This window comes from Uloborus diversus, chromosome 2 (genome assembly GCF_026930045.1).
Source record: "Uloborus diversus isolate 005 chromosome 2, Udiv.v.3.1, whole genome shotgun sequence".
NCBI classification, from domain to species: Eukaryota; Metazoa; Arthropoda; class Arachnida; order Araneae; family Uloboridae; genus Uloborus; species Uloborus diversus.
Window position 1 is genome coordinate 167,601,319 of NC_072732.1, and position 15,177 is coordinate 167,616,495.

The 15,177-nt window shown below is 31.9% G+C and overlaps 1 protein-coding gene across 1 annotated transcript in view; it reads left to right on the top strand.

Moving 5' to 3' along the window:
- Window positions 1–15,177, top strand: part of LOC129216648 (puratrophin-1-like) — a 249,267-nt gene that overhangs the window by 57,422 nt on the left and 176,668 nt on the right. The window contains exons 5-9 of the mRNA XM_054850865.1: window positions 229–328; window positions 1,171–1,269; window positions 4,324–4,440; window positions 5,937–6,184; window positions 10,176–10,314. Of these exons, the coding sequence (XP_054706840.1) occupies window positions 229–328; window positions 1,171–1,269; window positions 4,324–4,440; window positions 5,937–6,184; window positions 10,176–10,314 (703 nt within the window). The remainder of the gene's footprint in view (window positions 1–228; window positions 329–1,170; window positions 1,270–4,323; window positions 4,441–5,936; window positions 6,185–10,175; window positions 10,315–15,177) is intronic.

A 15,177-nucleotide genomic window follows, 5' to 3' on the forward strand; every position in this document is an offset into this window, starting at 1 on the left:
CTGGTAGCTCTATGGAGTTTACCTCGTGCTCTGTAATTAGATCCTCGTTTGTTCTCCGGTTGTAAATGATTCTTATTTTGGATAACTGCTTATGGATGCAATGGGAGCAAAATTAAAAGCTGCAATTAAAAGTGATGGATGTGAAGTAAATTATACGGAAGGAGCACTTTGCCTGCCATGTGTTAAAATCGAATTCATAACTATTTTTTTTTTCTGTCTTTCTTCTAGGAAAGAAGTCATTTGCAAGGGGTTTTTAGTACTGATTGATGCTTGCAGCCCAGCTGAAGATTTCTGGAACATCCTAGATGAAACGTTTTGCTTGATTGAGGTATGATTATGAATAATCAGATACGTCTTTATTAAATGCTTCGAGATAGAGCAATATTTCATCAACTTAAAAAAAACCAGCATAAAAAGTCAAGGTGTATCGTATGAGATAAAATTAATACCGATTGTCCATCTAATACTAACTACGGTTGCAAAAATTTCATTTAAAGATTTACAACTTACAGAAATCTTTTTATACTGTAAACGATATAATCGGCAAAATAAATTTAAAAAAATTGTAAGTTATATGAACTAAAAATTAAATGTGATACAACTCTTTAAATACAAATTTTCAGTTCTTGAAAATACGTGAAGTTTACAATAAAGATCTACATATGCTTAGTTATTGATTTTTAAAAAAAAAAAATTTCTTTTTAATTATATTTTACCTTTAATGCGCTATTTTAAATTATACACAAATTGGAATATTTCTTTAATTTAGATAGAGCTTAATATTCAGTTACTTATTTTGGACTAATTTAAATGCATTATTTTGCAACTCAGATACCAAAGAAGTAAATATAAAATAATATTGCTTTATTATGTTTATTTTATTCATTTAAATATTTACTTTTTCTTCACCTGTGTCAATGACTCAACAAATGCTATTTGCTTCTGTTTGAAGAAATCTCTTGAAAAATATCAGCTTTCTAGGTATGGCATGAAAATTGTAAATTAGACTGAAAAACAATTCTTAAAAAATAAGTGCATTATAGCAAACCCGTCTTGATCCTGACCAAGTTTTCTACAGATATGCGCTCATAATCTTAAACCCAATACACTTGTTTTGTTTAGTTCATCCCACAATTCAATATTGATTTTAATGATCCTTGTTTCTTTTAGGCCAACCTTTCAAATGTGATAAGCGAGGTGATAGTCCTTTTCCAAGAAAATGAAGAAATTTTCGATACTAGTTCTTTGTTTCCTACGAGTAGAATGCAGGTAAATGAAATGCTTGCAACAGGATTGAATTCTTAAAAAAATGTATATCTTAGTTTACAGATTGAGAATAAATATCACAACAATACAGAACTATTTACAGAAATAGTGATTGCGTGAAATCCACCAGAGCACTTGGCAATTTTCAAACATTTATAAATGTGGTTTTGGTTATTTTCATACAAATGTTATTTAAATAGTTATAGAGAAAAGTTCGCTGGAAGTAACCCCAATTACCTATTTTAATGTTTTTCTAAAGTTATAAATTTATTGTTTTTTCATTTTATAATGACATCCGTTTAATTTCTTAAACTGAGTACGATATTTCTCTCCACACACCATTTTTGAACATTGTCTCTTTTTAAAATATTTAAAAAAAGGCGTGATTTATTCATTTAATTCTTCTGCTTCCATTAAAAACATCGTACAGTTGTTTAAGATTCTTTCATGTCTTCTGAAACACTATTAACAAAAAAAATAATAATAAACAGACCACGAGTTGTGTGAAAAATACTCGTCGACATCCAGAGAAACATTGCAGCTATTTTCATGCAGCTTTCTCATGTTTTCAAAAAGAAACAGGGCTGTATTATTCGACTTGGAGTCATCTGGCATGGTGATAAGTTACAAGGCTTAATAGAGAAATATTTTCAAATTGCTAGATAAAAGATGCATAGTAAATGCATCAATTTTATATCCCTTAAAAAATGCGAGTATCTTACATTTCCGCAATCATCCAAAGAATTGAAAAGGCCGCTGATTTCTACTATTAGTTTTTACTCGAAAATAGTGTTTTGAACTTTTGCGATAATATTACATCCTATGTATTATTTTTAATTGGTTATATTTATTCCTGTTAAAATTAATATATTTATGTTGAATGATTCGTTAGTTTAAAAGATTTTCTCCGAAATTTTTTTCTCAAGCATAAACGCCAATTGTATTTAATCGTGTCATTTAAAGACTTCAACTTTGTTTTTTTTTTAAATACGTCTTTTTAGAAATACATCAGTAAGTTCGAAAATATTTTTCTACTAAATCAAAAGAAGTGTAAAACTAAAATCTACTTAAAATTCATCCGCATATCTAAATTTTACAACTCAATGTACTTTTCACAATATTTTTTACATTTCAGTAATATAGAGCAAAGTAGTTTTTCTCTGAAAAAAAACTTCTCTGAAGTTTCAAAAAATCAGTAATCCAACGTCATTAAGCACAAAAATTGCAAAAAAAATTGCAGACACGTGTTTCGGTGTTACAAGGAACACCTTTTTCAATGCAAAGAGGTGTTCCTTGTAACACCGAAACACGTGTCTGCAATTTTTTTGCAATTTTTGTGCTTAATGACGTTGGATTACTGATTTTTTGAATCTTCAGCACAAAGGTATTTATTCGTTACTTCTCTGAAGTATTTTAATTCAAACCAAAATATTTATAATATTTTCGTTTTGCTCCAGATTTACTTCAAAAGGACGACCAATTTACCTCAAAAATCCTTTTCGCACAGACGATAAAGAAGTAACATATGCAGCGCAGTATGTCAAAGTTCCCAAAAGTTAAACTTATTGTCACTAGAGGAATATTTTCAGCTCTTGTTCAAACAAGCACTAGTTGTGATAGAATTTTGTGCAATAAATTTCGATGTGAAAATAATTTTTTCCGGAAAAAAATTGTTTTTAATTTTAAATAAATATTTACAAAAAGAACGTTTATTTTTGTAAGTCATTTATATTTTATATTTCCCAGTTTTGTTTTGTTTTTTCGGATTAAAATTCATTGCTCTCTTGTCATGTCGGTTTCGGTACACAAATAATTAAAAATAAAAACTTTTTCTTTTTAATTATAATTATTCTCGAAATTTGCTGAAGTCTGAAGAAATATTATTGTTTAAAGGTAAGGAGCATTATCTGCAGAAATGAATTTTTGCGATATTTGAAGAAACGCGATTTGAATTCCTCACTAACAGTAGAGAAATTTTGGGATTTTACTTTTTCCTTTGGGTTTTATTTTCAGCAGAAACCAAATAAGCAACTTTTAACAATAAAGCTGAAGCACAAAAACGCAAAAAAAGAAAATATGCAGATACTGCTCTTAGACTTTACACAGCAGAATAAATCTTTAAATGAAGTGTTAATTTATGTAAAATGGAAAACCCATTTTTCTTTTCGAAAAATAAGGGAACAGTTTCGGAAGTTAAAATCTTATATTTCTAGTTCATATAATTCTCTCATTTTCACAAAAATGTTTCTTAATACAAGTAATTTATCAAATTATATCATCCCTTATACAGTGGCGTGCCTAGCATGGCTGACACTCGGGGCGGTAATTTTGGGTGTCACCCCCCCCCCCCTCATCCCCGCAAACGCAAAAGAAAAAAAAATCGAAATATTATGTAAACATGAAAACTTAGAATTTATTCATTTTTCAGAAACAACAATGCAATATAACGAAATTTTGAATGGGCTAATGTACAAAAGACTGTGGGGGTTCCGAGCGGTGTCTTTCCCCGGAAAATTAGTCTTAAAAACGTATTTTAGCTTCATATTTTTCAAAAACTTGATATTCAACTTCGAGTGTCCCCCCCTCCCCCAAGACGGGTGACAGCCGGGGCGAATCGCGGACCCAGAAGACAGTGAGGGGGTCCGGGGGGTCTTTCCCCGGAAAATTTTCAAATTTGTAGTCCAAAAAACGAACGCATTTTAGCTTCATATTTTTCAAAAACTTGCAATTCAACTTTGAGTGTCCCCCCAAGACGGGTGACAGCTGGGGCAGACCGCCCCCCCCTCCCCCGCCCGTAGCAACGCCACTGCCTTACACAAATTTCGTACCCAACTGTACTTAAAAAAATTTATCTATTTACTGTACTGATTTGCATCACCTCAATATTTTGAATGATTTTGGATAACTATTATTATTAGACCTAATTACTTATATGTTCAGGCTCCTTGGATTTTTTTTTTATTTGATGTATTATGAATATAATAACTAGCTTCCATTTCTGTTTATGTTCTTCCTGTTAATTATTCAAACTATATTAAATGTTTTTTTTTTTTCCAGTGCGAAATAATTTGTTCAACAGATAAGCTTCTAAACTTCATAGCAAAAAAACAGTTGCTCTGCAAGTATGGGGGAACATACTCATATGATCACCAAGAATGGATTAGTTTCAGAAAAGTATTGTAAAACTTACTTTATCTTATAAATAATGTGATTTCTTAATCCGTTTTCTTTCTTTTTTTTTCCGAAATAGAAAAACTTTTTTCTACGAATGTTATGTTATACTTTTAAAAAATCTTTATTTATAGGACTAATTTTTGCATCTTCGAACATTTTTCAAAGAAGGATAATTTATACTTTTCTATTGATCCAAGGTCAATTTAGAATACCTTCGATACGCTATTTATGATACTCATTGTAATTTGTACTGCTGTGTGTGGTGTACCATTAGTAATTTGCAAAACATTAAAAATAGTCTTTTTGGTATTATCCTGTTAGAAAAATATATTTTAAGAAACCAAAGGATATTTTCAATACGGTAACAAAAGTTCTTTAAATATATTAAATATCGTTACATTTCCTGAATTAAAAGGGCATGAAAATGAAGAAAATATTTATCTTACTTATAGAATTAATAACTATGACCAATTATTATTATAGCAAAATTATTTTCTTTCTAAGTTCAATTTCCCCACGTTTATCTGTTTTTGCTCGATGGATTTTTAATTTCTCAAAAGATTTTCTTCATATTTAATAACATTGTCATGAAAGAATTCAGTTCTTTTTTGTTCGTTGATACTCCCGAAGAACAGAAGACACGAAGAGGCATTAGCCTCTTCTGAAAATTATGCAACACATTCCACAAACAACAGAATTATGGAACACTATATAAGAAGGTTTAAAAACAGAGAAATAAAATTAATAACTGTTTCCTATATAATTATTTTTAATTTTCATTTGAGAAGAAGGAACATTAGCTTCAAAGAAGGGTTATTATGCTTCAGTTGTTTTGAAAAAATATTATCCATCACTCTGGCAGCATCAGCTACCTATAAACCATAGGACAATAGGTCGCATGAGACAACCGATTTCATAATATATCTGGGCGCTAATCTGACTTGTGGGCAAGGTGAGGGTCATGGGGGTTGTGACCTTCCCCTCCCCCTAAACCTTTGATAATATTATCTATACATCACTAATGTATGTGATCATAATTTAACAATTGCCTACAAGATAGATAGTTGTTGAATAAAATGCAAATATACTATTACTTATTGTGTTCAATTACTTGATCAATGAAATGTAAGTTTGCCTTAAGTTTTTTAATTTGTTCATTAATTGTTAAATAAATATTTGAAATAATACTTCCATTGCTGCAGAAATTAATAATTAAAGTTTATGTCTTACTTGGCTCCTTATTTCATGGCCGCTTTGACGGTTTTTATTGACACCCAAGCAGTTTCAGAAATTTTTCGTATGTTTTTCAACATGATTCCCTTTCCCCTAAAATGCTAGTCTGTATCTGCCCCTGTTTAGGGATACGACTTCTAATAGATTTTATAAACTTTCAAATCATTAAACTTCGTATAAATTTAGACACCTTCTGCATTTTCTTAATTTGTATGAAAAATAGGAATGCAAGAGGATTTATTAATTGATTCTGTTACTTTTAGTTTCTAGAACCATTCATCAATGGCTGCCGTCTTTCTGGTAGACATCTTGTCTCACTTCTTGAAGAACTACGCGGGAGTCGTCTGCCAGTGTCTTCCACACTTACTCATCAAATGATCGAACAACAAAAAAGAAACGTCACCCATACTTTCCATGACGAACAACTGCGTCACCTAGAAGAAGAAGGAGATACTATTCTTAAAGAGTTGCACTCTTATATGACACGATCACCTCACAATCATGACTACAGGTGGTTAAAATTACATTTAACATGCACACATTAACCATTAAATTTACACTTATGTTTAAATTCATGGAAATGGTTCTTATTTTGACCAAAATTGGTGTTAAGGAAATCACAAAATCTTGAAGACTACAATTGAATTGCACAGAGCAATTTCTTTCTTTACCATTTCCCAATGGTTCAAAATTAAAGTTGTAGCAGTTTCATTCTTGCCCGGTAAAATGTACAAAGATTCTATAAAGCTGTTCTTCACGAATTCTTGAACAGAGGTTCAGAAAAAGTCAGTATATTTTCCTAAAGCGATGGATAGTTCTGAAAAAAATATTTGATCCTTACTGGGTTTTTTTTCTTTCAAATTTTGACTGGTCTTCCTTTTGTATTGCTCCTTTCTCTCCAGAAAGACCAACAATTTGAGCTGTTGAACGCAAAAGTGGTTTAGGTCAATTAAACAAGGTGTTGAGTAACAGAACGGTTCAGTAGCTATATTTTCAAAAACGCTACTGCTATTACGTTATACGATTTCTGACTATCGACAAATAATTGAACTTGCACTTATACCACTTTCCCATGAAGTAAAGTGAGGTTAAAAGTAATTTGCGAAGGTGTAAAAACAAATTATAAGAAAATGACGCATACGATTTTTATTCTTAACTGTTAAACTGCGTGAAGTTGAACTTCAAAGTTCTCCTAGATTTAGAAGCATTTTATAAACGGGAAAAATGTCGGCTCAAATAATTCTAATCATTAAAAAAGTATTTAAATAAATACATTTCAAGAAATATAGATGACATTATGAAAATTTCGTGACGAAAATATCAACGATTGTTCAACATAATCTTGTATAGAAGAAAAATTAAAACTTGTATGGAAAAAATCGAACGGTTCTTTTTAAAATTCAAAGGTAATATGACGGTATGTTGAAGGGTTTCGATATATCTTTGCAGCTATTGAATTTTGTAGGGTGCCACATTGTGTACAAAGAGGTCCTAATACTTATAGTAGAGTACCTGTAAACGTATCTTGAAATCCTGCACCCGAACGGTGGAGAAGTTCAATGTCTATACTGTTATAATAAAAACTTTTTAAGTCATATTATGTCTACAATTTCAACCCTTACCCAGTTCTGTCTTAGTGAATCAAGTTCGTTCAATGTTAAATAGATTTAGCAGTAGTTTACACCTTAAAGTTTTTTAATCCTGCGCATTCCGTATGTGACAAAATTAATTCTAACTGAAATTTGAATGTTTCCTGGGATTTGCAGCATAAAAAACATATTAACACAAAAATAAGGAATGGACATTTTAGGTACTTAGGCGTTTAACGAAACCCATTCGTTGTAGAGTAAAATAGAAAACAAGAAGAAAACGAATGCAGTCAATTCCAAACCCTAAGGAAATTCGAAGTTAATATATTTTGCTATTGCTTTTCATAAAATTACTGAAAGAAGTTTCGTCGAATTTTTAATGCAACCTCAGTGGTTTCTTTTGCAATTTTGTAGTTAAAGCTTTGTAGTTCATAAGATCCTAAGGGACTATTAGTGAAACAAAGCACAGCTTTGAGTTATTTTTTATCACTTAGCTATTGTTTTGAAAAATTTATCTTCCTCTTATAACCGCTTAATGCAAATTGCTTTATTTTTTAAAATTCTTCCCAATTCCAGTAGAATTTGAAATCTATTGTTTTAAAAGTAATGATAAAATTATAATGTATAATGAAGTTCTTTCAAATGCACTTGAGCATGAAATTATTCAAGGTTAAACGTATTGCCTCACTTTCAAATTTTGTTCCTTGGTAAAAACTGATATCTCTAAGAATAAATCCATTCCAAATCGTCCCTAACAAGAACAGTTTTAGAAAGATACTGAAGTTTCCGGTAATCTTTCAGATTAGAAAAGATTATTGAAGGCTCAGGCCAGCTCCTTCGGGAGGAGGTGAGAAAAATATACGCTGTTCATTTGACAGACATTTTACATGCTACATACATACTTTTTTTAATTTTTCACTGAAGTACCTGTATAACTTGAGCAAAAAAGTGTTAAATTGGCGATTTTCGAAAGAAGCAGCATTAATCTCGAACTTAAGAAAAAGGAATTAAACCTTAGGGGAAAAAGGATAAGAATTAATACGACAACTCATTGGTACAGCTAATTCGCATTAAAAATGTAAAATATATTGCGTATATTGCGTACAGCAACGAGTAACTTTTGTTTTACCCATTTTGGTTGTGTTTATATTTCAGAAGCAAAATATTCCTCACATGTTCATGACGCTATTTTCAGTGCAAAATTTTAATAGGTTTTATCTTATTTCTATCATCCATACATTTATAATTAAAATGAAGGATGATTTTAATGTTATTCTTCAAATAAGCTGATTTTGGTCAGTTCTAGAATCTAGCTTTGGTCAAGCTCTAGAATCTAAGAGTTATTGATGACACAATAACAAAATTATTAAAAGTGCGTGGCATCAGGCTTAAAACACGGAAAATCAATCATGGAAATATGTTATTAGGAATGAGTATTAAATAAAGTTCAAACTGTTCTTGTAGTATTGATCCACAATAAGAGCTCTTCCATAACTAAACGAGGTCTGTGTAGTAACATCTTCATTGGCTACCTCATTTTCTCGTTGAGCTATTAGTTTAGATATTAACCCATTTTTAATGCTTTTGTTTATTTAAATTATTCTTTGATTCTCTTTTCATTTCATTTTCCAATAAAACTCTTTTACGAAAATAGACTAAAAACGTTCAAATATCGAATTTAATTTGTAAAGAAAAGGTAATATTGATATGAATTAAAGAAAGGCAATGACGATAGTTATTTTTTAAAATGCGATGATGATGCCAATTACTTTTTTACAAAAGATAACGACAATGCTTAGTGTATAAAAGAAAATGGTGGCCAAACTTTTCTGAGTTTAGCGTTTGTTTCTGAACTCCTCCACCCGAAATCGACATACACGCTAGAGTCATCTTTTTATTTTTGAACACGTAAAAAGAGCTAACAATATCACCTTATGATGTCCTTTTTGTCAGATACGCTCATCTACATCTACTCGAGAATCCCTGAAAGGAAGGTGATGATGACACTTGGTTTCTGAATGGATCGTTTGGTTTTGTTTACTATCGTAAACGGGTTTTGTATAGATCTAATTTCCATTAGTGATTTTCGAATGTTTGTGAATAAACGAACGAAAAAACGTTTGTCTTAGGCAAACATTTAAAAACAAAATTGCATTTAACCAATCGTTCCTCAGTGGAGAAATAACGCTGAAAACTGGGTTATAGAATATTCCCAGGTGATGAAACAAATACTTTTATTACTATCATAAATGATATTTGAAAGGATACCTGAATAAATGTCGTCAATGTGAAAAGTGTGGGACAAACACCAATGAGTGTATTTAAACCATTGGACTTACATTCCAAAATGATTCTGTGCTTGGAGAAATCCGATAAATGCAACTATTTTTTGATTCATATCCAAACCTGGAAGCGTGGCACCCTGATATGGCGCAGGAAGAGGTGAAGAATGCCGCGAATCGTCCATGGTAACAATAAAATGTCTATAGTAGAACTAGACTGGGGTGACGTGAGAAAGTTCTCATTCTTAAAAGAGCGCCACGAATTAGAAAAGTTTAAGCACCCCTGATTTTAATTGTATTTAAATAGTTCCTCGAACAATGCTCAAAATTCACACTGAAACTTTTGTCATACAAAAACTGCGTTTGCGTCGTAAATGTACGTGTATACTCTAGAAATTTCATTCAGTTGAATCTTTCTTGCAAAAGTTCTCGTTAGCATCATGACCTCACCACAAACATCACTTTACCATTAATATGCATTTCCAGGTTCTAACTTGAAAAGCTTGTAACTCAAAAAGGATAAACTGTTGCAGTATCTGTCACGCCATCTTAAGCATAAATGACATCTGTTATCTCAAGTCATGTTTTGCATTTTTATATTAATTTCCATTTGTCGCATTTTTTTGCTCAGGGAGAACTTGGAGAGAACCAGTGTCTTATACGATGAGCTAAGGAAAGCCATGGTGAAGTTGGCGAGATTAGCTGACAAAAGATTGAATCGGTTAGAAGAATGCCTTCAGCTAAAGACATTCCAAGAAGAATCTAGTCAAGTAAGACACCTTTCGACCTCTGTTCAGAGTTACCAAAATGTTTCAATGACACGAGCCGGTTGGAATACTTAATAATACGTAAAATCTTCGCTTGTTTCCGCTCTTTTTAGTATCATTATTTTATTTATTTATGGTGATGCCTCATGTGGCGAATCGATTAACTCCATAAAGTATAGAAAATGTTCATGAAGTTGGTGTTGTCCATGGAAGTGATTGGGCACTCTTCGGTACATTTTCAGCCATCACATGATTAGATTTCTTAATCCAAACTTCATAACATACTCCTCGCTAATAGCGCACTTTTAAAGATGGAGTTAGAATTTTTTTTAAATAATTAATTTAGCAAGAGAAGTATTCGAGAAAATCTACCATAGACTTCAAAATGATAGTCACTTTTACAAATTTCTGTAGTTACCAATAAAACCAGTTAAAAAGTTTCGTGAAGGGTCAATCCATTTGAAATCACCCAAAAAGAATAAAATTTGTTGCTCGACATTTTTGATTTTCCTAATTTTTTACCAGTTATTTCTCACTACTAAGTAATTTCAAAAGTGTTAAAAGAAAATTTTTTAGGCTCATATTTTTTTTTTTTTTAACGCGCCATTTTAAGTTTACTTAGTTGCCGTTTTTGGACCAAAAACAAGCTTTACGTAAATGCATCTAACTCGGTTAATTTTACAGATATCAAGAGAAAACAAAATCCTGCATCACCAGAAGGATGCCCTAGATATGATTTGTTTGCAAAATATTATTTAAATGGTGAGAAAGGTGAAGAAAAAAGTTAACAATTACAAACCGAAAATTAGCATAAAATACGAGTTTTAGTGCTGCAAAATTAGTAAAAGGAAGAGAGTCTCAGCTCTATTTTTTTTTCTTGTGTAGATATAATGTAGGACTACTTGTTGTAGAAATTTTAAGCTTGAGAACTTAGTACTTTTTTTTTGTAAATTTTTTCAAAAATGGTAAAAATAGCAATTTGGCAAAGTTTAAAGTCAAATATCTCAAAAGAAACTGAGGGAAAAATTATGAAATTGATACAGGTAGCACAAGAAAAAAAACTTAGAGCTGAGACTCTCCTCCTTTTACTAATTTTGCAGCACTAAAACTCGTATTTTATGCTAATTTTCAGTTTGTAGTTGTGAATTTTTTCTTCACCTTTCTCAACATTTAAATAACATTTTGCAAGCAAATCATATCTAGGACATCTTTCTGGGGGTGTAGGATTGTGTTTTTTCCTGATAGTTGTAAAATTAACCGAGTTAGATGCACTTACGTAAAACTGGTTTTTGGTCCAAAAACGGCTACTAAGCAAACTTAAAACGACGAGTTTAAAAAAAGTATGAGCCTAAAAAAATGTTCTTTCAAGTTTTTTGAACTCACCTAGTGGTGAGAATTAACTGGTAAAAAACTGGGAAAATTAAAAATGTCGAGCAACACGGCCTGGGTGATTTCTACTGGATTGACCCTGAAGCATCTTTTTTAGCAGAACATGAAGGAATCGTAAAGTAATAATAGAACTAGAGTGCGTTTTAAGGTTTTTTTGACTCTACACATGGAAGTGGATTTGCTTACTACCGTTTGGTGAGTAGAATGGTGCAACGTTCAGCCTAGTACCCAAGCTTAATTGAACACGTAATTCAATTTCACCATGATGCACCAAAGAAGACGCGCGACAAAAATAAAACCCCTCTCTTTATTTGACCACTACATTTCTCTTCATCGTAAAATCAGCTCAATGTTGTCTAAGTGCAAATTTTTAAGACCATATTCGTTAAATTGGGATTAAGTATGTTAGATAATGATATCAAAAATATCAAAACACACGCACAAAGCACTGTAGTAAAAAAATTTCCTTCGTTAATCTTGCACTTAAAGTAAAAAGATTCGACTTTTTTTTATGTGTGTGTGTGAACTCCTTAGAACTAACACTCAAAATAAACGCGTAAAATTAAAATAGGAAACTTAAAAGTTTCTGGATAGTTGAAAATTACCGGAGTAAATATAGCGAGAAAAAATCAAACTGTTAATTTAACAGTAGTAGTCGGCATAACTAATCTACACCCCTTTTACTTCCTTTTACAAAAAAGGAAGTATTGTATTCACGAAAAAAATTTCACTCAAAAATTGACCTTAATTTCCATTTGATCCCCGAATGAATATTGAGATTTTTTTTTCGACTCGTATACACCTGGATAAGTGCCTAAGAACATATAGACACGCGAAATATCCAATTTGACGATTCCCGAGTTGATTACAACGAATTTTCTCGTGACGTCTGTATGTACGTATGTATGTGCAGATGTGCGTGTGTGCGTATGTATGTCGCATAACTCAAGAACGGTAAGTCTTAGAAAGTTGAAACTTGGTATGTAGACTCCTAGTAGGGTCTAGTTGTGCACCTCCTATTTTGGTTGCATTCGGGTGTTTTTAAAGGGATCTTTTGCCCCTTTTTGGGGGGAAATCATTGTTAATTTCGATGTAAACTCAAGTGGTGTTATAATTTGGAGGAGACTTGGCGATGTATGGCCAGTCTTTTGGTCGCCAAGTTTTGTCGCCAACTTGGTGACAAATTTGGCGATTTTTTTTTTTTTTTTTTTTTTGAATTTTTTTTTTATTTTGTTTCAATTTGGTCACTATTGGTGGCATTTAGAGTGTAAACTGTTGAATCACATTAAAATTGCCAGTAATGGGGAAATTACATTAAATTGGAGTCACGCATCAGCTCGTTTCCCTTTACTTTACTTATGAACTTTCTTAATTAACTTTTAAAAATTATTATATTACATCCGATACCTGAAAAAGTAGATTTTAAATACTAGCATGAAGCATCAGGCAAGCAAATTTTTTTAAATATTTGTCGTTTGAAGGAGCGAAAAGAGAATGAAACAACCGAATTGAAATGAATGTTTCGAGAATGACTTGATTAAAACTACGTTTTTTTAGATTTGTTCATTTGTAACTTACGTTACGTTATTTCTTCCTCTAATTATTGATTATAACAAATTTTATAGTTATAATCAATAAATATTAGAATTGTAAAGTGAAATAAGTTAATAAAAGATAAATAATTAAATATCTGATGAACGAACTAAAACACAAAACAAATTCAAACGGAAAAACTTTCACAAATTACCGATCTGTATATTTTCTATCTGAATTTTATCCTGAAAAAATAATTGCTTTCCCAGACCTTGAAGTCAGAAAATGACTTACGCATCGTACTATTTGAGTCATAATTTAAAGTAATGTTATTTTGTTGCCTTCAACTTGACTTTACCATACATCGTTTATTTTCGTCATAAAATTGAACGGCATGATTTGCAGCAAATATATGTCGAGATTTGATCATTTGTGACTTTCGTTACTTTATTTCTTCCTTTTGGTCCCTTGAAATTTTATGATTATAATTGCTAAATGTGGAAATGTTGAAGTCAAACAAGTGAAAGATACATTATTGAATGTCTGATAATATAATAACAAAATATCTATCTCTAGATTTTCTATCCGTATTTTATCCTGAAAAAAGAATAATAATTTCTCTCCCAGACCTTGAAGTCAGTAAATGACTTACGCATCGTACTATTTGAGTCATAATTTTAAGCAACGTTATTTTGTTGCCTTCAACTTGACTTACCCTACATAGTTTATTTTCGTCATAAAAGTAAAATACTCCTTTACTGTTGTTTCAACAAATATCTATTCTTGCTGCATTAAATAAAACACTGATGGAATTGCTTAAATAGCGTAGTTTTATGGACGGTTTGTGTGTACCGAGTCATCATTTTCGGCTCTTTAATTTCTTTGAGTGTTAGCAATGGCCTCATTCCGGGTTGACAGAGCATTGTTCTCCGACTTTTTTTCCCCTTTTCTTATGGACATCGGCGTATCTTGAAAGTGCATTTCTTTTGGACGAGTTTTGATTGGAACATTTCAACCGTTACTCGCCCATTGTCTTCGTCTAACGGTTTCCATTCAGTACCAAGATTCAACACGTGGGCTGCGTCGCAATTCAAGGTCAATATCTGAATAACATCTGCGCTAATTTTTTTACATTCGTAACGACATTTCTACCTGCAAATTCATTCCCTATTAACATGCTCAGCAAGGATAATTTATCTGATATTACCACGCGCTGATGCAAAGGTAGGGATTTCAGGGTCAGGCTCAGAATCCCCTATAGAGCTACGTGTCACGAGTAACGAGAACAATTTCAATTTACTGAAATCAGGGGCGCCCCGAACTTAAGTTAATCAGAGGGCAGAAATTCTCAATTTGCCGAGAACTCCATTTTGCCAAATGGACCTCCAAATTTCGCCCAATGGTGATATTTTTGCCCAAAAGAAATCCAAATTTCGCCGAATGATGATGATTTTGCCGAATGGAGCTCCAATTTTTGCTGATTGGAACTCCAAATTTCGCCGAATTATGATAATTTGATCGAGTCATCAGACCAAATTTGCCAATTAAGGAAATTCTCGGGAGGTCACAGTAACCTCCCATCTGACTGAAACGTAATAAATAAAATAATTAATTGCTCATAATCATATGTGGATGTGCGTAAAGTCAAGTCAGGTACTTTTCTGAGGCGGAAGATTTCAGGATGCGTGATCGATATTTTATTACCTCTTCGTTAATCTAGTGAAACCCCGATTTTACGTTTGTCAAGGGACTGGGGTTTAAAGACGTAAAATGCGGAAAAACGTAAACTACGAGACACGCATAGAAAGAAAAAATCAAACAAAAAAAATTAAAGGTATTATATCAAAAGGTTCAAAAAGTATAACATCTATACTTTATAAAAAGAACATTATCATACATACTGTTTTAAGATCATTAATTTAACACATTTAGTTTCGAATCCTG